Source organism: Acomys minous (assembly GCF_964271855.1).
Source record: "Acomys minous genome assembly, chromosome: 17".
NCBI lineage: Eukaryota > Metazoa > Chordata > Mammalia > Rodentia > Muridae > Acomys > Acomys minous.
The window spans coordinates 13,980,854-14,007,672 of NC_140500.1; the positions used below are offsets into that span (position 1 = coordinate 13,980,854).

At 45.5% G+C, this 26,819-nt stretch overlaps 1 protein-coding gene across 4 annotated transcripts in view; it reads left to right on the forward strand.

Annotated features, from left to right (window-relative positions):
• GRIN2B (glutamate ionotropic receptor NMDA type subunit 2B) overlaps positions 1 to 26,819 on the forward strand; it is a 459,317-nt gene that overhangs the window by 399,452 nt on the left and 33,046 nt on the right. For all 4 annotated transcript variants that reach the window (XM_084766782.1, XM_084766784.1, XM_084766785.1 and 1 more), the window contains one exon: positions 304 to 533. In XM_084766782.1, the coding sequence (XP_084622908.1) occupies positions 304 to 533 (230 nt within the window). The remainder of the gene's footprint in view (positions 1 to 303; positions 534 to 26,819) is intronic.

Consider the following 26,819-nt stretch of genomic DNA (forward strand, 5'->3'; position numbering starts at 1 on the left):
GCCATTGTAACCCAATTTTCATGTGAACTTGATGGTCTCATATATGCAAATGGGAAGAGTGTGAGTAGGGGAAAGACCTCCCCATACCCCACGGCTCTGGCTTTGTCTCTAAGAACCCTCTTCTGCCTTCCCCAGGCTCCCAGAGGGGACACATGCTCTTGAATTGTAAAGCTGTCATTAGAGTGGATCAGTGGAGGGGTTTCCTGCTCTTGTCAGGCACTTTCAGCCCTTGGTACTTATAGATTGAAACAGCTCCAGTGATTCAGGGTTAACTTTCTCTCCACGTCTTTTATGTTACACCAGAGCCAGGCGGCCCATCTTTCACCATCGGCAAAGCAATTTGGTTACTCTGGGGTCTGGTGTTTAACAACTCCGTACCTGTGCAGAACCCAAAGGGGACCACGTCCAAGATCATGGTGTCAGTGTGGGCCTTCTTTGCTGTCATTTTCCTGGCCAGCTACACTGCCAACTTAGCAGCCTTCATGATCCAAGAAGAGTATGTGGACCAGGTTTCTGGCCTGAGTGACAAGAAGGTAAGAGACCCATTAAAAACCTCCCATCTTTCTCTACCCTGTCCTGAGCCATACTCAAAGTTCTCGTGAACCTGGTAATTTTCTAAATGTTTAGAATCAATGGCTCTTTCTTGTGTTTTCTTCAACTGGGACATGTGCACAGAAGCTGGGTTCCCTACTGAATTAATATTCCTTCACGCTTGCCTTCTGAGTCCTAAAAGGTTGTCACAAGGGAGCCCTGGGCTGCAAATAAGGGGCTTGGTATGCTAGTAGGTTCTCCGAGTACATAGCAGCTCTTGTTAGATGCAGTTGGGTGGCCTCTCAGCTCAGGGTTGCTTATTTGCTGTGTTATTAGAGGGTTGCCCCTGTGTTCCCACACTGGGCATACTAGAGCGTTACATCTCATTTTCTTCCCGGCGGTGTTCGGCTGTGGGCTCTCCCTTTGTTTCTCAGCGCACTCGCGTGTTCCTAGGGCTGGGCAGGAGGGTTGTTCACATTGCATCTTGGAGAGAAGTGCTATTTAAATGCATGGTCGCCCCTGTGTGGCGCAGATGAGTGGGTTGCCCCCATACCAATGGCAGTCCTCCCCACCCGCCTGGCACTGGAGAGAGGAAGGGAGGCATCTGCTGGTCTCCATCTTTCCGGGCTGAGGGATACAAAACCTGCTCTAAATGCATGGGGCCATGTAGGTCAGCCTGAAGCGTGCCAGTTTCCATAGGAAAATTGTCCCCAGGAAATGCGGCAACCATGCTGGTCTGAGACTAGAAAGGTTGTGTTGGCAGTGTGTCTGGGAAAGCTTGAGCCCAAAGAATTTTGCATTCTTTCACTTGCAACACATTTCCTGGTTTTGATTTTTAAAAAATATTTAGAAAGTTGCTTTCTATTTCCACTTCCAGGATGAAGCCCTGTTATAGAGGTGGATGTATGTTCAGACCAATGGGTCATGCTTGATCACATGGGTGGGGGTCTTTAGGAGAAGATACTGTCTTGGCCCCTGGGCCAGTTCCTCACTCCATGATTCTTCATTCACCAAGGATTCGCGGAAGCGTATGAGAAAGAGAAACAGTTCCTTGAAGGAATTCCATGGTGTGTTTTGTGTGCATATGCCTGTCTGTGTGTGAGTGCATGTGCACATGTGTATGTGCATATGTGAGTGTCTGTGTGTGAAAGAGAGACACACTAATATTCACTGCTTATATGGGATATGGTATATGTTTTGGTTTATCTTATTTGTCTTCCTTTTGCTTTACTTTTCTTTAAATTGTTTTTATTTCTTTTTATTTACATTTTAAAATGTTTTCTCTTTCATCTAATGTCCTTCTCCCTTCCTAAAGCATCACTCACTGCTCTAACTCATAACTTATTACACATCTATTTATGTGTTCATTCATTTATTACTTATTCATTTTTATACCTTCCTCTTGCTTTGGTTCCATCACAAGCATCCTTTGTCATTGCGGAACTAACTAGGGTTTGAGGTAGACAGCTTCTATCCCTCCTCCCTACCAACCTTCACCACTGTCTCCACTTGGACTTGATAGACATTAGGTAGGCCGCATCCATCCAAAACCATGGCTGTACCAGAATCTCACTTGTCAGAGATATGGTACTCTGGTTGTCATCAAAATGTGGCCAAACCATGGGAACATGTCACCTTGCGTTGATTTGGAAAAGGTGTAGTGGATCAGACTCCCAAGCATGGATTGGCCATAATTGGCAAGTTCATGTCACTGTGCATCAACATGGCAATGGAATGGTGAGTCACAGCCCTTTTCGACACTGTCGCTTGCCATGTGATGATAACGTACTATATTTGCTTATTGTTTTCTTCAGATGTCTCTACTAATTGCTCCCAATACTGCATTTGTCTCTCTCATACCTTCATTTCACCCAGAACCAATCTGGAATGTGTTTGTTCTATTGGAACTAAAAATAGTTGAGATAGGGAGGAAGGGTTTTCCTTCCCTTATGACCATCTAAGGCTACTTATAGCAGAGAAAACACGAGCCTGTCTATCATATTGTTGTTTTCTAAGAAAGTAGATCACATCAGTAATTTTACATATAATAAACACAGCTGCTTGGTTTTCCCCTACTGTGGCTTCCATGCCCTTTATGAAGACTGCCAGCTCTCCAGTGTCTCCTGCCAAGGCTTGCATCCTGCGTCCTAGGCATCCTTAACTCTTCATCATTTTTGACCACGGCTCATCCATGGTCACTTGCTAAACTGCTACCTTTAACTAAAGCAAACCCAGATTAGAGATTGTTTACCTGTGGAGCTCTCCCAGGCTGATCTGGGCAGATCGTCAGGCTCCTTTTCATGACAATTACTCAGGCCTTTATTATAACATGCTTTCCATGTTCGGTACAATAATCGTTTTAAGACTCATATATAATAGTATTTCTCTCTGACTATGAATGCTACCGTCAACATTATTTGGTCATTACTAGAACAACAAAATAAAAGGTCCATGTGAGTGTGGAGAAAGAATCCATGTATTTATGAGCCTCCTATGCCCACAGTGGATGCAGTACTAAAGGGAAATAAAGCTACAATATAGAGGAGACTTTAGCAGCTGCTTAATCTAGAAAGGATGGGAACAGTTATCCGATGTATTTCAGATCATCACAAGTGACAAAATAGTAAATTACAAGCATACCACCAGAAAGTGTCAACATAATCTACATAATTATAGAAAACATTTAAGTAACTAATGACATATGACTGCATATTAGTGTCAGGAACAGTTATAAAAATCAGAGGAGAGTGTTTTGAAAGTATACTTAAAATGTCAAAATTTATATTAGCTTTACTTCAAAACAGCCAAAGAAAACAAAATCTTGGGACTGGCATGGTAATACACATGAGAAAGCATATTATTTTAATTTAAGAAAAGGAAAATAATGGATGCATTGAAATAATATTATTGAGAGTAGAAATGAGATGATTTGTAAGAATTTTTTTCCCAATGAAATCACGTTTCCATCAAGGAAAGTAACATTTATCGTGGAGAGGGGTTTTGAAGCTTGTTCGGACATATTATCTGTGTCATTCGAATCAACCGGTAAACACCTCCGAATCACAATGCGAAGCTATCTGTAGCTCTTACATTTATAGCTTAAGAAATAGTCCTCGCTACTTAGGCAAGAACAAGAGGTGTGCTGAGATTTCCCTTGTAACTGATGAGGACACCTCCTTCTGTGCTGCGCCTTGTGCACACCCTCTCTTTGGTTGTAGTGCACAGCGGTCAACCCAGAACTACCACATGATGTAATGAAACGTGGACAGGCAAGCCTTCTGACAGCCCTACCGTACCTTCCTTCAGACACCCGGGTGGGAAGGGGGTGTAAGGAAGTTTCTGGAATCTTTCTTTCTTTTTCTTTTTCTTTTTCTTTTCTTTTCTTTTCTTTTTTTTTTTTTTTTTTTTTTTTTTTTTTGTGAACGATGAGCCCACAGTGCTTGTTCCTATGTTTCTCACCTATCCAAATGGGTGGTCCATTTTTCTGTCTGCCAAACATAGTATGAAGGGGACAGACATCCACCCACCAGTACTTGCTGGGCGCTAGGTACATTACCTTTGCCGTATATGTGTGTGCTCTTTGTGTGACCTTTTATCCAGGAGTGGTTATTCCCGTTTCCCATAAGGACACTGCAACTCTGAGAAGCTTAGGCACTCCCCTGAAGTCACACACATCATGTGACAGAGCCAAGTGACAAACCCTGAGTCCTTGATTTTCCAACCATTCTCCCAGGATGCATCCTTTGTGGAGGATCCCACACCAAGTTATAACACGGGTTAAGATTAATATATTAGTTCATTTCTTATTGCAGTGACAAAACAGCTAGGAAGAGCAACATACGGAGGGAAGGGTTTATTCCAGCTCATGGGAAGGGATGCAGTCGGTCACAGTAAGGGAAACATGGCACGAGGAGGAGACCACAATGGCTTGCCACAGTGCTTCAGCACTCAGGAGGCCCGAGAACAGACAGGAAGTAGGCTGTGGAGCCTCAAGCCCCGCCTCCAACAACTCACTTCCGCCAAGGAGGCACCATTTACTAAGGATCCCAAAACACTGAGATGGTTTTGGTAGCAGCTAGTAGAGCCATGCCTGCCTCTGCTCTAGGTAATTCTTATTTAATTCTCTACCCTTTGATTAACTGGCTGTTTTGGGTCTACTTGACCCAGCTTTTCTCAGGGCACACTATATCACCACTGATCTTACTACTGTTGATAAAGATCGGCACTGTTATTGTTACTGATGATACGTCAGCACTCTCTTGGCTAACACTTTTTTTCAGCTCCTTTTAAGCCAGGCGTAATGCCAAACACGTCGCAGAGACAGTCTTGTGTAATGGTGTCGTTAATATCTTTATCTGTAGATGAGGCGATTGAAGCTTACAGGTTAAGTAATGCGCCTTTACAGTATTCTCAGCCCCCCTATCACCCCCCACGAGCGTGCCACACTATTTAGAATCTCATGCTTTTTCTAGTTAATCACCCCTTTCCTACCTCCCCCATATACCTTATCAAAGTTTAACAAGCTAAACCATTTCCCTGCACTAAAAATTAAGCTATCTAATTAATTAAGCCGTAATAATTTAGATAGTATTCTAACATTTGCACTTGTTTGATAAATCTTTCAGAACGCATCATTTAAATAGACAATAACAGTGATTTTTCAGTTCTTGGGAAGGCTAATGACTTTCAAATTGACTTTAGCCTGGGCATAAAGCAAACCCTGACCTTTACGCCATCGTTGGATGACAGCAAATGGCAGTGCCAGTAGAGAGAATGGTCGCTGATAGAGGCAGTGGGGTGAGGTTGGATTTAAGGGAAGCTTCAGGGAGACAGAGATGGCTGAGGCCACAGCAGGCTGCCTGAGCGGCTACCAAGTCCCTTGGGATTTCTGGCGACACTCCACTTCATACATTCCAACCACCGCTGTCACACCCTCGAGTTATATTTTGCAGGTTATTTCCTGAAGGAGCTAGAAAAACTTTATTGACAACCCACTCACCTATGCAGACAGTAGCAGTCTTTGCCCACGCAACATCGGTAGGCAAGTGTTCTACCCTGGCGCAGTGTCCTCGGGCCTCCATGCAACAGTGGAAGAACACTAAGGATGGCCACATGACACGAGTGAGGACCCTTAGCTTTTCTAAGTAGATAATGACTCTGGGTTTCTGCCATATTCCATTGGGTCCGGAAGCTACTGTGTCTCTTTTTGGCACGAAGGCAGGTAATATGGGTCGAATGTCCCCTGCCAAACTCAGGTTGAAATGGAACTGACATTGTGGCAGGATTAAAGTGTGATCAGGTTATGAGGGCTCTGCCCTATGAATGGACTAATGTCACTATCTTGGAAGTGGACTAGTTGCCATAGCCTGGCTTTGTTGTGTACGTGAGTTCAGTTTTCTCAGATGTCTTCCTCTCTGCTGTCATGTGCACTGGTTTCCTCATAATGTGATGCTCTCGGCCATGTTTTGACACAACTGGAAGGCCTTTCCCAAGTACTGATGGCATGTCCCAAGCTTACTAGCTTCTAGGACAACAAAGAATACATTTCTTTATAAATTACCAAGCCTGTAATATTCTGTTCTAGTCACAGTAGGGCATGACCTTTACATCAACATGCAAACAAACAAATGCACAAACCGGAGGGAGAGAAGTTTGCTGATGAGCATTTGTATAGGGCCTACCCTCCTGAAACAACTGGATGTCAGTGAGTTTAACGTGAGGAAACGGGGCCATGATGTCCATCCTACAAATATATTTTCCTTGCTCTATTAACTTTAGGCTGAAAGCCAGCAGGAGACAGCTAACCTCAAACCAGATCTGTCACACCCTGGCTCTGCCTGAGACCATCTTGGTCAAATCGTTGGAGTACTGGGCTAAGAATAGCTTAGTAGAAGCATCAGGCATGACTAATGAGCCAAATCACTAACAATAAGGGCCTGGGTTGGACATCCAGGTAGGTGAGCAAAATGCAAGGTATGAGCCATGCATACCAGTCCTCTGGGGCTGCTAAAGGGCATGCCTTTTTTTTTAAAACTGTCTTTAAGATTTTTTAATAAAGTATTTATTTATTTATTTATTTATTTATTTATTTATTTATTTATAGCCAGGGTTTCATGTGTCTGGCTTCCAACCCATTATGTTGCTGAGCCTGGCCTTGAATTTGTGATCCTCCTGTCCTCCACCTGCCAAATTCTAAGGTTACAAATGTGTGTCACCACCCCTAGCAACATGTCCTTTGGGAAAAGCTGATAGAGAATAGGTCTTCTGGAAATGGTGGGTGAATAGAAGGTCCCCCCATGCTGGGAGCATATTGGAGTACAAAATCCACAGGGTCAAGGAAGGAACATCTGGTTTTTTTGTTTTTTGTTTTTTTCCTCCCTCTTAATTGTCAGAACCAAGCCAATGGTATTCATGGACCACCATCCCACGGCAAGCCTTTCTTTTCCATGTCAGGGTAACCCCTGCTCAGATGAGTCCAGAATAAACCGAAGCTCTCAGATAAATTCAGGGCTTCCTGTTAGCATCAGCTATTGCCACCTCTGTGGTCTTGCTTAAGCCTGAATCTGTGTGTTTCTTAGCAGACGACCTTGAGCCCTAATTCCGGGCCTGTCTTCACTGGGACAGGAAGTCCCTAGCTCCATTGCGATTTAGGAATGGTCACACTCAAGTCCCAGGCTGAAGGTGAACCAGTATTCACCACTGGGCTGCCGGGGGTGGGGGGGTGGGGGGGGCTTCCAAGCCTCTTTCTCACCCATTTTCTGTGTGTCCCTCCACAAACCACCCTTTTAGCTGCCTTTCTTCTAGCAGCCAATGACATCTCCCCCCCCCCCAATTCCTTATCTCTGAGTTCTGCTGTCCCAGCAGGGCACTGAGGAGGCAGGAAGGTGCCATGAAAGAGACAGATCCACAACCCAGCCTTTACACCCAGGGAACGCTGACCCAATTTGGAAAAAGAGGGCCTTTGCAGACATAACGAAGACTTAGACGTGAGATCACCCTGGGTGGTTCAGGTGGGTGTTCAAGCTGATGACAACGATTCCCACAAGCTAACTGCAGAGCTCTTTGGCACAGTAGAGAAGAACAAGACCACAGAATGACGTAACTGAGACGGAAGGGGTGCTCACAGGCACTAGAAGCTGGAAGAGGTGAGGGCTGGGCTTCCCCCCCCCCCCCCCCCCCCCCCGGGCATCTAAAAAAATATTATGGCACAGATGACAACCTGCAGAACTTAAGGGAAGACATTTATGCTTGTGACCACCCATGTGGCAGTGACCACCCATGTGGCAGCTACAGGAACCTAACACACAGTCGCTGACGGCTTTTTCTGGAGCCTGCACTTTGAGCTGGTTTTGCCCTTTGGACTTGAGGTTTTCTCCTCTTAGCTTCGACTCCTGTACTCAGTCCTATGGCCCTACCCTTATGCAACCAGCATTTCTCACAGCAGGATTTGATTCTCCTTTTGTGTAGGATTCACCTAATGCCCTGGAGATGCTGCGTTAGCCTGAGAAAGCCGCCTTTTTGCTGGTACATTTTTAGGACAATAGGAAGGGACCTGAGTGGCATCGTGTCCTCCTTTGTGTTGTGTCCTTGGGCCTGATTAATGCCATTCTCTGCCCATATGTTCTGCAAGGCCCGATGTGAGGTCATTGTCAGGAGTGACTGAAGGGCTGTTTCTATAAGATGTATCACCTTGACACTTGCTTTGTGCTAAGAGCCGTTATTGACGCACTTTCCTCATATTCTGGCTTATGGCATGTAGTTCATGTCCCAGACCTGAAGGAACTTCATTAGGTCATTAGGTCATTAAGTCCATGTAATTCCCTCCTCATCAAAAACACAGGAACGAACACACACACACACACACACACACACACACACACACACACACAAACACACACCTGGGTAATCACAAAGCTGTGTAAAGATTGCAGGTCTCCTGTGTATAACGAATGTAAGCTGAAGCAGGTCACATGTCACATGTCACCTCAGGTCAATTGTCTCTCTCGCCCAGAATAAAGAACACAGCTTTGCTTCATTTAGTGGAGCTATGTTTTCAAAAAGTAAAGGGAAATGAAAATAAGAAGGAAGGAAAACAGGGAAGGAGGAAAGGAGGGAGGGAGGGAAGGTGGAGGGGGGAAAGGGGAAAGTGGTCTCTGTAGCAGAAGAGGAGGAAGGCAGAGGCTGCAGAGCAAAACCATTTGGACCCAGTCTCGGGCTAGATCTGAGGAGTTATTCTTTAGAAAAGTATCCTTATATAAGATCCTAGATGACCAGGGGCTCCCAGGAGCTGGGATTTTTTTTTAATGTAATTATGCAAACTAGCATTAACACTCGCTCACTATTTTCCCACCTGAATTGAATTGAACTGAGGCCAAAAAATGAAAACCAGTAGCAGGCAGCTCCCACTTCTGGCTGAAGGAATTGAAAGCCCATGTATACTTGCCAGCCTTGGTGGGAGAAGCCAGAAGCCCTGTGACCCTTGGGGGTCACTGAGTGTGTCTGTGATGTCTGTGTGGAGTAGCTCTGCCCCCAGCTTGGGATGACCAAGTACCTGTGCGTCTCTCTGAGCATTGCTTTTCTGGATAGACTGGTCTCCAGTTCTCAGAGAACAGCTGCTCTGTTGAACTGAGTGTCTCAGACACTTTCTTCATTTGGAAGTATATTTACATGAAAGGGAAACAAGCCTGTCCTCCAACATCCTTTCCTCTCTGACTAAAAACAAAAATTAAAAATAATTGTTTTAATCCCAGGAGACTGAAGCTTACTAAATCTCAGCTTGTAGGTACAAACGAATTAAGAATTAGTGTTTCCCTTCTGAGTAACTAAGTTTGAGTCCTCTGAGACAAATTAATGCAACATGTAAATTTATACATGGCCAAAGGCATCAATCCTAGAGTGAATTAGGCTTTATAGATGCCAGAATTACATCCACAGTCTTAAGTTAGTGCCTGATCGGGTCCTGGGTTTTGTGGATGATGTTTCAGCCTTGCCACCTTCAACATGTGCCTGGCTGTAAAGGTGACACACGTTGGGAAGGCTCTCAGTGAATTGTGTGTGGCCTGTTACCTTTTGGAGCCTTTCTGCCTATGTTACTGGGCATGCTGGGGCCCAAGACTGCCTGGGACTGGGAAAACCAGACCACTTCATTTACAATCCCATGTCGAGATTTCCTTTCCAGCATGGGTCATGGAGAATCAAGATTGTTCATGCTCTGTAAACACTGGAGTCTCAGACTTTTCTTCTCCATGTATTTTAATCAAGTCCGATTTGGGCAAGAGTCTTCATTCATAGCTTCAGGGACACTGGCATCAGGGCAGTCCTATCCTGAGAACAGGAAGAAAGGGGAAGACACTGAGCAGGTAGACTCCCTGGTGGAGGAGGCAACTCCAGTTTTCGGAAGACTCGGGAAAGGTCACTCATGTGCTCAAGTGTTGACTTGCAGACATGATACGCTGAGTCCAGCTCCCAAAGCCTACATGTGAAAAGCAGTCGTGCGCTTATAATCCCAACACTGGAGAGGCAGAGACAGGGCCAGCCAGCCTAATGTTTTAGGCCATCAAGTGACCCTGTCCCAAAAAATATTTGAACAGCACCCAAGGGACAAGATGTAAGGTTGTCCTCTGGCCTGTTCATGTATACCTAATACACACACACACACACACACACACACACACACACACACACACAAACACACAAAAACCCTGCACCAAAAAACTGTCACAGGCAAGCAGGGCTCCTAGCAGAACATAACAGCACAATCCCTTGGGGACCCTTTCTCACAAGATGGGACTCTGTGCCACTGTCTGGGTCCAGGGGCCCCAGGTTCCGATTACACATCTGCCAATGACGAACCCAGAAAAACCAAAGCTCCTTTGGGGAGAAAATAGCCGTGGGGAAGTGCTTTACAAGGTACCTTCCCCCGTTGCTTCCAGGCAAACATGAAGCACTCAGAGCAGAAAGACGCGAGGACTGTCATTCGGCAGAGAAATGTTGGGAGTGATGGAGTGACCAGCTGTACCGAGTGGGTCCGTAAGCCAATCTTCCCTTGGAGAGTGTCCCTGGAGAGCCCTTGAACTTTCCTGGCAGGGAGTAAATAAATATCAGACGCCTATAATGCTCACGGGGAAACACTTTCCCCGTCACCTTCACCTTCTGTCACTACTACCTGGCACATCTCAGAGATCAGAATATAGGATCAATCATAGCAGAATTCATGTGTATTAATAGCTATTGCTAGGACCAACTAGGCCAAACCAACTCATTTTTCGCTGCCCTTATGATCATACTTAGGGAACATACCCCATACAAGGCCAATTGTTACGGACTTTCTGGCCATAAAGCAGTGACTTTAACACCTATGAGAAAGATGGATCGTCCCCCAGCTGAGATGCCCAGCAAGTGTGTTTGGCCTTTGATCACTCTAGGCTAGGAGTTCTCCCAGCCAGCCTTTGCCCTTTATCTGTGTGCGAACAGCATCTTGGCTCTTCCCCTGTTTCTCACTTTATGGTCAGAGATGCACTGAGTGACAAGAAGTACCATAGTTTCCTCTCCTCGGTGACGCCTGTTCTTAATCTAACAAAGAACACAGGTGACTCTCAGGAGCCTTCCCTTTCCTGGAAACAAAAGAGAGGAAGGATTGGGGAGGAAAACAATGCCCCCTGCCCTATCCTTCTCCATCCTCTTCTGAAGAGAGGAGTGAAGAATAAAGGGTGAGGTAAGGACATTGCCTCTGAAGTTCCATGACAAGGGGCCCTCAAGTGCTTAAGGCTGAATGCCGCCTTGATATAAAAGCCCCTAATGAATGCTTAATTCTATAGCACCTCCTCACATACCTCCCAGCTGATCACCAGCACCACAGAGCTTTTCTAGTGCTGTACAAGTTGCAGAAGTGTTTTTGCAAGAACTGATTGCCAAGAGACCCTGAGACTCAGCCATTGTCGGAGGGAGATGTTGAGCTGGCTGTTAACCTGGTACTGAAAAAAAGAGGCTGCAATTTATTTTTTTTAATATATATTTTTTAATTTATCCATATTACATCTCAATTGTTATCCCGTCCCTTGTATCCTCCCGTGTCTCCCTCCCTCCCATTTTCCCCCTACTCCCCTCCCCTATGACTGTGACTGAGGGGGACTTCCTCCCCCTGTATATGCTCATAGGGTATCAAGTCTCTTCTTGGTAGCCTGCTGTCCTTCCTCTGAGTGCCACCAGGCCTCCCCATCCAGCGGACGTGGTCAAATATGGGGCACCAGAGTTCGTGTGAAAGTCAGACCCCACTCTCCACTCAACTGTGAAGAGCGTCCTATCCATTGGCTAGATCTGTGTAGGGGTTCGAAGTTTACTGCAGGTATTGTCCTTGGCTAGTGCTATTGTTTGCACCAGACACCTGGGCTCAGGTCTGCCCAGAGGCTGCAATTTCTAATGAAGTCTCCCATTGATTTCAAATACGGATTGAGCAAGATGGCAGACAGGATGGTGGTTTGCAGGACACTGCAGGCCAGGACCCCCAGACTAGGAGACTATCTGAGGAATGAGTTTCTTCTTGCTTGAGGGTTGGGGACAGTAAAACAAACATGGTTCTTAACGCTCACATGCCTTTAAAAGACACACCTAACTATCACGCACACCTCACTCACACACACTGAGGACCACATGTGAGGCTTTGACTTTGATCACTGAGCAATCTTCTGCCTTTCTCTTTATCCTTATAGAAGCAGGCCACCTTAGTTGCAGCTAATTATGTACAAACCTCTGTCTATCTGCCAGTCAGGCAAGCGATGGTGGCACCTGCTTCCTTATGCAAACACCCCAAGAACAATGTAGCCTTCAGCTCACCCAGGACTGACTCCAGATAGCTACAGAAAAAAGGCTGCAGCCAGAGGCCTTGCTTTGACCCATCGAGAAGGTTCAGAGACATAGTCATGCACCGGGGAAGTGCACCATCACCCTGATGTAATTTGAGCCCTGACCTAAGAAGTCACCCCAAGGATTGGACATAATTTGGCTGCTTTGGAATGCGAAGAGTGTGGGCAAGAAAACTTATTTGCGACATGCCCCTCTGGCCTGACAACCATAAATGGCGTTTTCAGTATATGGTGAGCATCCTTACACTGGGTCAGCCATGGCCTAATTGGCATCCAACCGCTCAATAGCTGCGGGCAAGGGTGAGCCTATGCTTACACGCACAAGCACGAACAGCACCCAAGGAAAGCAACAGCAGCAACAACCGAAGAGCTTCAGACTCTCCCATCATGAGAGTAGCCAGCAGAAAGAGAGAGAGAGAGAGAGAGAGAGAGAGAGAGAGAGAGAGAGAGAGAGAGAGAGAGAGATCGTGCCTGTGCCATTCAGTCACTCATTTGTTTGGAGCATGCTCTATGCAGTAAAAGGGTGATTTATTCCCCAGCAGTCGCATGGGAATTTTGACTGCCTTACCTTGTCCTAGCACTTCATAGGCGCCTCTTGAGTCCAAATTATAGTTGTGCCTGTTACCTCCAAAGCATTGAACAGAGGCTTTTAAGCATAATTGTCAGCCTGGTATTCTGAGCTGGACACGCAGCAAGGTAGACATTCTGTAGGGTGGTGAGTGGCATTGCTGTGAGGGAGCCACCACCATGGTGGCCTGTGGGGCAGGGACTATGGCTGTAAGGTGGCTTCAGCTCCCATTTGGAAGTGCTCTGAAAACACTCCTTGTCCAGTAGTCGCATGGACCAGGAAGTATCTCTCAAGGTGATAAGTGTGTAGTTGTGAAGCCTTTTCACTTCCAGCCAGTCAAGAGGTACTGGCTAGTTACACGTGAACTACTGCATAAACAGGAAAAGATCCAGGGCTCAGTGAAGAGAAGGGTCACTGAAAGAGGTAAGTCCCAAAGCAACCTGTCATCTGGGCTGATTGGCCTGAGTGACAACCATTTTCCTGGAACCATATAGTGGTTACTTATGCATAGCTATGACCAAAAATCTGGTTTTTAGAAGACTCTGTATTTATTTGGTTGCTTGGTTGGTCCCATGTTTTTAATGGCAGAACATAATCTCCTGGTAGACAGGAGAAAGGATTTAGGGTTCAGGGTGGCTCTTAGTCCTTTGGCTAACTTGCCACAAACACTGTATAAGCACACCATGAGATGTGCTTTAGGACTCTCCTGGGTGCTTCTAAATACAGCCATATTGACAACCAAAATCACCATCACAAACGCTTTTGTACACTTAAAATTCTGGTTTAAATCTTTCCATGAAAGCAGTTTTAAACTGTCTCTTAAAATACATTTTAATACAAAGCGTTTATATTGGGAAAATGGAATTATCCTTGACTCGTATGTCACTGAAACACTTCTCCTGATCATCTCCCTGTTAAGCCTGAGATCTTTCAGATGGAAAGAACAGGAATCTTGATTTTGTAGACACAACCGTGTAAGGAAAACAGAGACTGTTTGGGTTGGGATCCGGAACTAAATAAGACATGCCCACAATGGCCCAGGAAATAGGCATGCATCCTGACAGTGAGGGTCATGGCTGGGCCCTTGGAAGACAAGGGCTGCCCCCAGTGACTGCCTGCATTTATTAAAAGATGAATGTTGCTGGAACAGAAGCCAGTACTAACACTCGGCTCCTCCCCTCTGATGGAAGAAATTGCTCTTAATTAGCTACCCATTTGCAGTATCGTTTCACTGGGGAAAGTGTTAGTGTTTCTCAGCAGCTGACTTAGAGATGAACCACTGAGAATGGTATATATGTTCTTAGCTTGGAGCCTGTGGGAAAGTGCATTGCAAAGCCACAAATGAGTTAGCATTCGTGTTGTGTGCTCTTTTGTAATATGAACAATCATGGCCCCATCCACAACAGCCACTGTCATGAAACCACATTGATAAAGACGCCAAAGAGCTCACCCGTCAATTGTGACCCATGGGTGACACTCAGAGAAGTGCTTCACATTTTTCTGCTTAGTTTACTTTTCCTCCAAAACTTCTTAGGCAGATGCTGCACCGAGGAGAAAGACAAGACAAGAGGCCCTCTGGCCTTGCTCCATTCTCAAACCCTCTGGAGCCTCCTTCCCAGTTGGCAAAGTAGGGATTGAACTGTATCCCACGTGCTGGCCTTTGTGGCAATTTAAGATTTATTACTTGTCAAGCGATCAGAACTGTACCTCATGCATACTACATCCTCAGTTCATATTAGTGCTGTGTGCTATCTGCAGCCCCAGCTTTTTTTCCCTAAAGCCGCCTGACCTCTCAGTCAGTTCATCCTTAACCCATGCTGCTTAGGTGAGGCTAGCTGGCATGTCTGAGTGATGGGACACTACCAGGAGGATGTCCTTGAGACGAGTGACAGAAGCTAACCATTGGTTCTCAGTCTCACCGTTCACTTGTCTTTCACTCATTCATCAGAGAGAGCCTAAAGTCAGCAGGTCTGTGTGAACAGTGTCACTGACCTCTGGACCTAAGGAAGGGTTTGTTCTGCACAAGGTTAAAGAAGGGATATTGTCTATCATGATGGGGAAAGCATGGTGTCAGGAGCATGAAGTGGCTAGTGACATTGCTTCCACACTCAGGAGCCAAGATTGTATCCTTCCACACAGTCTTTTTCAGGAGGGCTTAGCTGAGCAGTTCTCAACTTGTGGGTCATGACCCCCTTGGGAGTTGAACCACCCTCTCACAGGGGTCAAATACCAGACATCCTGCATATCCAGATACTGACACTGTGATTCATAGCAGTAGGAAATTTACAGTTATGAAGTAGCAGTGAAAATGGTTTTCTAGTTGGGAGTCACCACAACATGGGGAACCATATTAAAGGGCCGCAGCATTAGGAAGGTGGAGAACCACTGGCTTAGCCGATGTCATGCTCCCCAGATGCTCTAGAGGAGATCAGCCCAACATCTGTACTTATCTCAGTGTCTCCCTGAGAACTGGTCCTAACCTTCATAAAACCCTTACTGAATCTGGAGGCTTAGATCTGCCAAAACCCTGCCTCCCCAACCTTCATGGATGAATTGATCACCCTTTGTATTATTTACCTGAATTTTTTTTTGCTTAAGACTGTATATTCTCTGCATTTAACATGTTGCCTAGAATACAGAGGGCACTTAATATATAGGGGATACTTAATATGTAGATGATACTTAGTATATGAATGATACTTACTATATACCAACTCGCTCCATGTATGCTTCTTGGGTGATTATTAGTGACCTTTGAGTGGAGCTTCCTAAGTGAGCAAAGGAGATGCTCAACTACACTTGAACCTCAGGGAATATAATTTTAATATAAATATAGCTCAAAAGTGCATGGAAATTCTTTTGTGATGTAACCGAGACACGCAGAACAACAGTTCCGTGAGGAAAACAGACACTGAGTTCCAAAGGCATAGGATGAGCCAAGTGTGGTGGCTTAGGAGACAGGGCAGGAGGATGGAGTTCCAGGTCAGCCTTGGCTACATAATGAGTTTAATCACCTCCTGCACATGGGAGAGCTAGACAGGATAACAACTGTCATTTGAGAGGTGTTTCCTTGGGTATTCCTTCCCTTGCTAAACAAGGGAACAAGCAAAACTAGCTGGCGGGTGGTGGCACACACCTTTAATTCCAGCCTAAGGAGACAGAGGCAGGAAGATCTCTGAGTTCAAGGACAACCTGGTCTACTTAGTTTGTTCCAAAACAGCCGTGGCTACACAGAGAATCCTTGTCTTAACAAACAAACAAACAACCAAACAAAACATAAAACAACAAAAAGTAGACAAAACCAGAAAGAGTCGATATTTCATGCTAAGACTAGCTCTCCTCACTTTTAGTTCTTTAATGACCTAATCTTTAATTGTTTTCTATGAATCAAAATTCAGTTATAAATTACAAAAAAGAATACACCATGTTCCTAACACCCTTGAATAGGTACCACTGGCCCAACTACATTCTTGCTTTCCCCCACTTTGGTCTTTAACTTTCCATTTAGAAGCAACATTCCACCCCAGATACATGTCACAGGTGGTCCACTTAGAGTTCCATGGTCTTTCTTGACCTGTTTTTTGGCAACAGTTTCGTGTTCCTCCTTGCTGTGGCCCATGGTGACAGTTTCTTTGCATGTGTTCTACCTGAACAGCATCCTTTTAATATTCACCCTCCTCATCCTGACCTTCTATTTTTATGTGTGTTACAATTTGAAAGTAAAACAACCCCACCCACCACCATCCCCAGAAAGTTTGTGTGTTTAAACCCTGGGTCACTAGCTGGTGTCTAAAGTTTGCGGAACCTTTAGAAGTACAGTCTTACTGATTAAAATGACTTACTGGGGCTGGTTTGAGGTTTAGAAGTGTGGGCCCCATTTCCTGTTCTCCACTTGTGACTGTGGAAGCAGTGTGACCTGCCATCTCAGGCGGCTGACACCTTGCCTTCTGTACCACGATGACCACACCCTTTCTTAAACTATGAGCCGAAGTGGCTTTTGTAGGGTATTGCTTCTTAGCAAGAAGGAAAGGGACTAACAGAAGGTAATTCTCTGTTGCAAGTACCATATTTCTTTGTCAATGGATTGCAGAGAAGACAGTCTGCTTTAAAATTATTTATGAATCTGAAAACCAGAAGCCAATTAATAGAATGGGAGGGGGGCGGGGAGCGCACTGGAAGAGGCTGTGAAGAGGCTTGTTTTTCTGTCTGGGGATACAGCTTGATGACGAGCACTTGCCTACCTCTCCAGTCTAATCTGATGTTGTCAGCAGTCATTCAGATGAGAGAGTGTTTTCCACCCATCCCCTGAGAGAAAGAGAGAGAGAGAGAGAGAGAGAGAGAGAGAGAGAGAGAGAGAGAGAGAGAGAGAGAAGGAAATAGAATGCTTTCTGTGTGTCTGTCAAGTTACCTCAGCTTCACTGTTTATCGCTACCCTTTTCACTAACCATCCTGCTCGCCGCCTTACTTCATAAGGATCCTTTTGTTTTTTTCAGTCCTGGAAATGGTACCTAGGTCAGCATTCATCGTTAAGCCATGGCTCTCTTCTAAGCCCATCCTGGCTCTCTCTCTCATTCTATTAATTAGCTTCTGGCTTGTGAGTTCACAATTCAAGTCCAGCTTCTCTGCAGTCCGTTGATAGAGGAACCCGATGCGCATCACTTGGACCCATTAAAGGATCTGGCCGCTGATCCCCTAATAGAATCATCGTGTCACGGGGTTTGATGAAGAAGTCTTCTCGTTAATGAGGATATTGCCTTCTCAGTTGGGTCTTTAAAATACGTGTGTGAAATGGACTTATCTAGATAATCTTCCCAGGATTAGTGGTCATTCAAAGTGGTCTGCCCTGCAGCAATCCAATCCTGTCAGGCCATGTGGCTTCCTCTAAACAAAGTATTTTCCCCAAGCCTGGAATGACTCAGGACTTCAGTGTTGTGTGAATATAAGGATATTTTAATGTTTCTCTAATATAAACTCAAAGCTTTTCTGAGAACTCACTCCAGGCTATGAGGAAGATTTAAAGGGGGGGGGGCACTTCCAGGTGGCATATTCTCATCAGCAAGAGCTTCCAAGGATGCAGAATCCAGACCTCAGGCCACCAAGAGCACATATGGTGTGTAATTTGAGATGCTGGAGACATAGCCCAGCGGTAGATTGCTTACCTAGCATGCTCAGGGTCCTAAATACTTCTGTGGAGAAAAAGATATTTAAAATCTAGGAGAGGTCCTAAGCTAAATTTATTCTTCCCCACTTTTCTTATACATAACAGAAATCGCATACATAGCATGGTGCACTGCTATTTGAGATGTTTCAATTACTTTGTCTCTCTTTCTAGACTATAGCCTCAGTGAAGACAAGAGTTTATTGGACGAATGAATGCATGGATGGATGGATGGATTTATGGATGAATGAATGAATGAATGAATGAATAAATAAATAAATAAATAAATAAATGAGAAGACAGTTCTTAAACTCATTTACTGTTCACAGTGTAAGGCAAAGCCATCCAGTCTTTATAGCTGTTTGAATGTGAGAAATATTTTCATAGCAAATGGCTGTGGAGAAAAAAGGGAAGGTAATGCAGATGAGAAATAGTTGACATTTACCATGCCAGATAGAGTTTTCACACCTTTTAGCTTCTCCTCCTCTCAAGCCACCTAAATTGGGCAGACATTTAAGAGGAAATCTGAGTAAGTGGGGTCTCCAACTGGGCTGTTCCTTTGGTTTGTCAGATCTTAAACTGCAATGTTCTTCCAGGATTTATTTGGGGAGATGTTAGACCTCTTTAGAGCTTCTCATTATCACCTGTCTCCTATTTGTGAATAGTAGAGTAGGTCCCTTTAGTACTCTGGTTGTATTACTTGCATTGTTCCCTGAAAGGAGAAAGCCTGCTTCTCAACCAGACAAGTGTTTTCAAAGCACCCACCATTGTCCCTTGCATTACTTGTAGCAAAAATCAGCCAACCCCAATGAACTGTTTACACTTTCCACTTTCAGAGTGGCTGGGGTACAAGTGACATCAAAGCAGGCCCAAATAAAGGCATTATTAAAGGTGCTCATAGTTTCTTAGATTTTTCTAGGAGAAGTTAATACCAAACATTATTTCTTAAATTTTCCATGATCTTTTGTATCCAAATTCCAATGTAGCTTCCACATCTATATATCCTGATATGTTGTAGGTATTCATTGAATATATTTGGATACGTGATATCAATGAAAGTAAAATATGTTATGAATTTATAGTTTAGAATGACTTTCCACCCCTAGTCACTAGGGAATGTTGACTTCCATCCCCTAACACCCTGACTGCTGATACTACTGCAGCAGCGACCTTCTAATAATGTATTAGAACTGGAGATCCTCCTTGGGTGACCTAGGCCTGGGGACTTTATTTAGTTCTCAGGGACTGAGGAGCTGAAGTCTCCACCTGTCTTTGTCACCAAGATTCTCCCTCATTTCTCCAGCAGCTCAGACCCCTGTGACATATGCTGAGGCAACAGAAAAGGATGGGAGGGGACACAAATAGAGAAGGCTTTTCACTCTCAGACAGGTGATCACTTCCTCTTGGCTTTTCTTTCTTCCACTCTGCACTGTAGAAGTGATTCAGACTCTGTTTCTTCAGCACTGTTTCACAGCTCATGAGTGTATTCATGAGGAATAATGGGTAGTCTGGAAAACAGACCCAGGGCAGAATAAGTCCAAGGCAAGAGTGTGTGAAAGTTAAAGCACTTTTTTTGTTTGGTTGGTTTTGTTTTGCTAAAGAGTTTTCAGAGCCCTGCCTGTCCTTTGAGGTTAATTGTGAGGCCTGGAGGGTTGCAGTGTGCCTGGTAGCATCACTAGGCCACCTGTGGCTCTGACATTCTTTCAGTCGTGCTGTCTCTGTGTAGAGCCAACTTTATTGGCCAAAGGAAGAAGTCCTGTTGTGTTATTTAAACATGATCATAATGTAGCAGGCATGCAAATGCTTTCATTTCCACTAGTCAATTTGAAACCTACTGACCAGATGGATTGCCGGGACAGCAGACCTGTGAGACTGTCCCCTGACCCGTCCCTCCTCTGATCATCACTGGCCAGAGGTCTCACCTGTCACAGTCCTTTGACAGTCCATGCCCCCACCCCAGTTTCATGACTCTGAAGACATAGGTGCTGTCAGGAACGTAGAGCTGATATGCAGGTGACTGCAGTGAGGCATCTTTCCATGGTGACATCTTGTAGGACCTCTAATAACCTCTCCCAACCTGCTGTATGCAAGCTGCTGGGACTTCTGGGTCAACAGCTTTAGGTCCTTACTCTGTGGTGAGTCTATGTACATCCTTCTCCACCCAAAGCCTTCCTTAAGAGCCACTGGACTTTGCTGGTACCCACAGCTTCAAACAAAATCTGCAAGAGTACCTGATGTCTCCCAGACCAGCTGGGAGCTGAAGTGCTGTGGAAGGCAGGAAACCTCATTGCAACAGTCTTGCCTGAAAGTAGGTTGGAGAGAAGAGCAGAGGCTAGCTGTGACACAGGGCTACTGAAGGATAAAACTCAACCCCTGTGTCCTCAGGCTGCTGGCTCGCTTCATCCTTGTGCTATCATAATCATCACCAACTCTGTCACATTTTTGATGCCAACAAAATAGCTACACACATTGTCAAGTCCTAAATCTGACAAGCTCTTATGGGATCTCAGCTCTGATACATATTTTTTTTTGAGAGAAAAATGAAGAAGGTTGCCAACAAAGATGTCCTCAGCTGACATGAGGACAAATTAACTCCTCATCACGGGGGATGGCAGCCCAGCACTTCATCTGAGCAACATCATACTTGGCCATGTTGCATGATTTTGCATTAACCAGTAAGCACTTTAAGTGGAGTTTTGAGGCCTGATACACAGAATCCGATGTATTGATTTATTCGGCCATTCATATGAAGACTCTATTTAGGGTCAGGGAGTGTTCTAGGCTCTGGAGTTCCAACAGTGAGTACCACAGGCAAAAAAAAAAATATTGCCTATTATATCACAGTGTACGGGAAGGAGGGTAGAGAACTGAAAAAGAATAACATACAGGTGTCATCAGGGAGTGTTAGTTTTCCTGTAGCGGGTCAGGGGAGGCCCGTGCATCAGAGCTGGTACACACAAGGGGTGCTCTCTCTGAGTTTCTCAGGGCTTTCTTGGGCAGAGAAGAGGGTGCTTGGGCAGGAACACCTGATGTGTTCAGCAACTCCCACGTGGTCAGGAGGGAAACCTGTACATTAGAGGAGAAACAAGGACCCAGCCTTCCTGGCTCTTAACATACGTTTTCTATTCTGGTGCCCTTTTTGTTTGTGTCTTCCCATTATGATACCATAGTTCAAGTTCTTGGTAGTTTTCTATTAGACGTTTCTTACCTAGGTCCTCCATTGTCCCAGTTATACACGTACCCTGTGTCTGTCCTTGGCCTGGTCAGTCGCTGTGCTCATGTTGTGCTTTCCATCCAAGTACCATACTCACATGCCGTGTTAACATACACAGGCACCTTCTGCCTTCAAGGCACACAATGTATTTGTGGACTCTGATGTCTTTACTCATGGTAACCTACTTGCTCTGGTCTCCTCCACAAGTCCAGCGCAAGGGTTATGCCATACCAGCTCCAACCCCTGCATGACATTCCTTAGGTACTCGAAGTTTCTATAGACGTGTGTGTGTGTGTGTGTGTGTGTGTGTGTGTGTGTGTGTGTGTGTGTGTCACACTGGGTGAAGAGAACAAGAACAATGCAGATGCCCAATGCTCACTGAGTGCTACAATATGGTGGTAGCCAAGTGTCGATGGGCTCATCAGGGTCCCAGGAACAGAACTGGGTTCATGATGTCACTTTTAGATATGTGTCTCTGTCTTCTTGCTACAGTCTGTACTGCTGTGGTTAGAGTGATTTAGTTACCACCTGTGAGTAAATTCTCTAATGAATGCTTTCTAATAAAACATAAAGCTAATTGGTTGGTGTGTGCATGTGTGCATACTTCTTAGCGTGGACTTGTGTGTGTGTTGCGTGTGTGTGTGTGTGTGTGTGTGTGTGTGTGTGTGTGTGCACATGCACGTGTGCACACACATATGTATGTGCTTGTGTGTGTGTGTTGAGGCCCCAAGGTTGATGTGGCTTATCTTTGCTCCATTGTTCTCCACCTTTGTTTTTGAGGCAGGATCTCTCATTAACATGAAAGCCAATGACTCACCTAGTCTGACTCACCAATGAGCTTCAGGGATATGCCTATCTCTAATCCCTTTGCCCCGATATTGAGGCTCAGGAGTTCATCACCACCACCCCAGGCTTCTACATGGGTTCTGGGGATCAGAACTCGCATCCTTGTGCTTGCATAGCAGACATTTTACCTACTGTTCCATCTCTACAGCCCCAAATGACCATTTGTTCCTCCTTCCTCCATCCTATGTTATCACTTTTAGGATGGTGAAGAATGTGACTGTCCAATCTACTACTGTCTCCACAGCTAGGTTAACCCATGGGTGGGGTCTTGAGGGACCTCTCTGAACCTACATTTCAAGATAGAAGACTTCAAAGATCTTTTTTTTTTAAATCTGTTTTGAACATAGATCTTTGTGCCTTGAGGCGATACATACACTTAGCATTTTAGCAGACCATCTGCTTGTCACATCTTTCCCAAGTTTAGAGCACTGTCTGGTTTTGAAGCAGCCTTGCTCTGTAGATGCCGATGATAAATGGGAAGATATGGGAATAAGCAGTGTGGTATTTTGGTTTAATACTCCTGGGTGATGAGGAGTGATAACTGTGGTCTCCCTGGAAAAGCCAGAACTATGGGAATAGAGAACATGTCATTGTGATCAGGGACCAGGGGAGATCTAAATTGGAGTATCATGAGGGAGTTTTTTGGGTGCTGGAATTGTATCTTGACGGTGCTGGTGACAAGATCCTATGTAAGGTTAAAATCCATAGGCATGCTCATCAATGATGACAATGACACCCAAAGTCAATAGTTTGAAAGAACTGTGGCTATGGAGGATAATGACAGTAATAGGAGTGGCAAGAGCAGAGTTCAGGGTAGGCAAAGAGGGTGTCTATAGAGTTCCCCTCAGTACACAGATTGCACGCAGAACCCACCCATCTTTTTTCCTGAGGGCCACGTGGCATTTGGGCATCGATTCCCTTTGTGATTCAAATGTAGAATCAGAAGTAAGGGGATGAATTATTTATGTGTGGTATTGTCACGCTCTGAAGACAAAAGCCCCCAGCTCCCTCATCAAAAGCAGGCTAACTGTGAGCAAAGTGTCCAGTCTGCAGCTCCGCAAGGTCACAGCTCTAGTGTGTACTAATCTGCATATGCTACTTGGACAGACTGAAGGAGAAGAAGCATTTTCAGGCCAGTCTATACTCTGAAAGGCACTTTCTCAACCGCTTCATTTCAATGTAGCCACTCACGAGATCTAGCTGTAGTTGATCTCCTGTTGGCCTCTTGAGGACAGGTGGCAGGCAGCTGAGCAAGAGGTCTTAGGGTCAGAACAGCAGCCTGAACAACCAAGGCCATCTGTCTTCATTGAGGAGTTCTGGGGTGCCGTTTCCAGAACTTACTCTTTCCAGTGGCCCCAAAGAATTCACAAATGGGTTTTTACTCTCACATCAGGAAACTAACCAGGTTAGAGGGGAGTGTAGGAACAGCAAGTAGCATGTATGCCATATGTGCACGCATTCACACACACACACACACACACACACACTTTCCTCTTTGCAGCTTCCAGGAATCCTGGCCCCATGGCAGCTGTTCACGTTTGGAATTTTAATAGTCACGGTATCTCTCGACTCTCCCGTGTTCAGTGTGGTGCTTGCACCATCTTACGTGGCCATGGAGGATAGCATAACATATCAGTTATCTTTCTGTTGCTGTGACAAAACACCGTGACCAAGGCAACTGATGGAAGAAAAGTTCATTTTGGCTTATGTGTCCAGAGGGTTAGAGTCTGTAATAGCCAGGCAGAGGCAGCAAGCAGGCAAGGAGGCTGGACCAGGATGCTGAGAGCTCACGCATGAACCATAGGCACAAGGAAGAAGACACAGAGGAACTCTGAAGTGCCAAGAGGATTTCAGCTCTGAAAACCGACCCTCGGAGACATTCTCCAGGAAGGCCACAGCACCTAAACCTCCCCGCAAAGAAGCGAGGACTAGGTATTTAAATGTGGGAACTACAGAGACATTTCCATTCAAGCTACTACAGAATGCACCCCCCGAAGTTTCACGAAGTTTCACACTGTTCTTATTCCCTGCTCCACCCCACCCCCACCTCCCGGCTGTGCCCAGACTCTCATCAGAACTTTCAGGTCTTCTTCAGCTCCTGCCTTCTCAGTTTCTTCCTTCCGGCTTGGTATATGTGCTGGTGCCAGAGGCCTCTTTCTAACACAGAAACCCAGTCTTGTCATTCTGACAGAATCCCTCAATCACTTCCATTAACAATGGGCATGCTGTTAGCAGTAGCCATGCTAACAGCTACTTCTGTATGCTTATCGCATGCCGGGCACTCCGGTTACTGCACTGCTCGGGGACGCTAGCTGAATACTCACATTGGCTGGGCAGCACACTCTACAAGTGTGAGACCTGAAGCACAGAGATGCTAAGTGGGCTGTGCAAGGTCTCATGGCTATCAAGAGGCAGAACTGGCCCGTGTACTCAGGCAGGGGCTCTCGCGTTCACCGTACCTTAGAGCAGTGCCTCTTACCCTTCCCAAGGCTGCGACCCTTTAACATAATTCCTCATGTTGTGGTGACTTCTCCCCAGCCATAAAACTATGTCCTTGCTACTTCTGAACTGTAATTTTGCTACTGTTATGATCTGTAATGTAGAGATCTGATATGCAGGATGTCTGATATGCGACCCCAAAAGGATTGAGACCCACAGGTTGAGAAACACGGCCTGAGAGTGAGACCTCTAAGCTCTTTGGCATAGGCGTAGGCTCCCTTTGAGAGCCGGGACCTGTTTCCCTCTTCACCCTTGGCAGCCTTCAGCTTTATCCATGAGGCTGTAGCAAAGTATGTGTGTGTGGGGGGGGGGGAGGTGGCGGGGGGGGGGGCAGGTGTTGCTCATGGTCTGTGACAGTGCGTGAACTTTTTCGTTCCACAGATAGCGAATGAGTGTGGCTGCTGTTGTGTCTGTATTGTACCTTTGAGGAGAGTGTTGTGGCTAGATGCTGCTTTGCTTCTTCTATCCAAATAGAGAACTCTTCTCTGTCACCCCTCGGTTGCTGTTTGCTCCGTGTTCTCACTGACACAGACCCAGCTTCCCTGGAGCTTCTGTCACCTTGTTCATTGCCCTGTCTCACCAGTCCGGCCCTCTTTATCGGCCAGTTCCTGGGTCCCTTGCATGTCCCACATGCTCTGTGGATACCTCATCCTGCTTATGCAAGTCTCAGCTCAAATGCTACCTTCTCAGAGAGGCCTTTTGACGACTGCCAATCAAAATCCGTCTGCATCATTACAGGGTTTCTCTTGTCTTGAAATATCTTATTTTCACTGTCTGAAACCAGTAACTCACTGCTGCCACAGCTACCTTAGTGCTTAGAGGCTCGGAGCAAGAACCTACTTTATTGTATCTCACTGTCTTGGGGGTCAGATATCTGAGTAAAGCTTGGCTAAGTGTGTCTTCCACTTTATGTGGCATGGGCGAAGCCAGCTGACCTTCACCTAAGGGCTGAGCTGGACCTGGCTGGCCTTGAGGGACCTAATGGTTCTGCTGGCTGGAATGGATAGAGCAGAGAGACCAGCTGGGGCTACAGTCAGGAGCACCCACAGGTGCTGTCTCCAGTTTAGTGGCCTCAGGCCTGGGGCCTGGGACTGGGTCCAAGACTATATATGTTGGGCTCCCTATATGCTAAAACAGTTCCCTTGGAACGGAGTGCTGAGAGGCCAGTGGAGAAGCTGCAAAGGAGCATGCTCATCCTTAAGTTCAGGAGTCTCAAGAGTGGTGTTTCACCTGGCTAGCCTAGAAGAGGGAACATAGGCTTCCCTCTTGACGTGAAGAATGGCAGTATATGTCTGGCCCACTTTAGCCTACCACATATTTAAAGCACATACATCCATATGTGGGTGAGTGTATATACAGATCCACACATATGTATCTATGTATATCTGTGTATATGTTACCCATAATCCTTTTGTGATATGAGCTTCTTGAAATTATTCTGTAGGGCCACATCCCCTGCTCCTAGAACCCTTGTCTACACAGAACAATACTACCTGAATACAAATAGAAATGAAAAAATGTGTTCAAGAAGATGTGAAAGGCAGAGTTAGTAAACACTTGGATGAACACTTACATTTCCGACTCTTCTGGGAGGTTAACTCCTGCAAACAGGACCTGATTTTTTTTTTAACCTTTTCTTCATATCTTAATATACCTTCCACTAATAGTTACTTGGTAAATATTTGCCAAATGAACTGATGTATTCTAATTACTATAAAGAAGATGATGTGGTAATTCCCAGCACATACATAACTCTTGGATCAGTGTGGCTATTATTACTAGATTAACAGAGCCCCACACTCAGGAAAAATCAACCTGCATATTTATTTTACTCTAAGAAAACAGACTGGACTAGACCCTACCCACCTCCCCTTGTTCCTCTTTCTTTGTCTTTGCCACGAGCTCTGTGAGAGCTTTCACTAGTTGGCGGCAGCCAAACAGCCCTAGGGTCCCACAGACTGATCATTTGAGAGTGGGGACCGATGTCCCTGGTCCTCAAGCATCGTTCTCCTTGCATGACTGACTACCAAGAGGAATTCACTTTAAGGTCATTAAGACAGAGGCTGAGATGCTGATGTGAAAGGCTCGGGGTGCTGAATTCAGAGTCACTGCTCTGCAGGAAGAGCAAGTGAGATTACAACT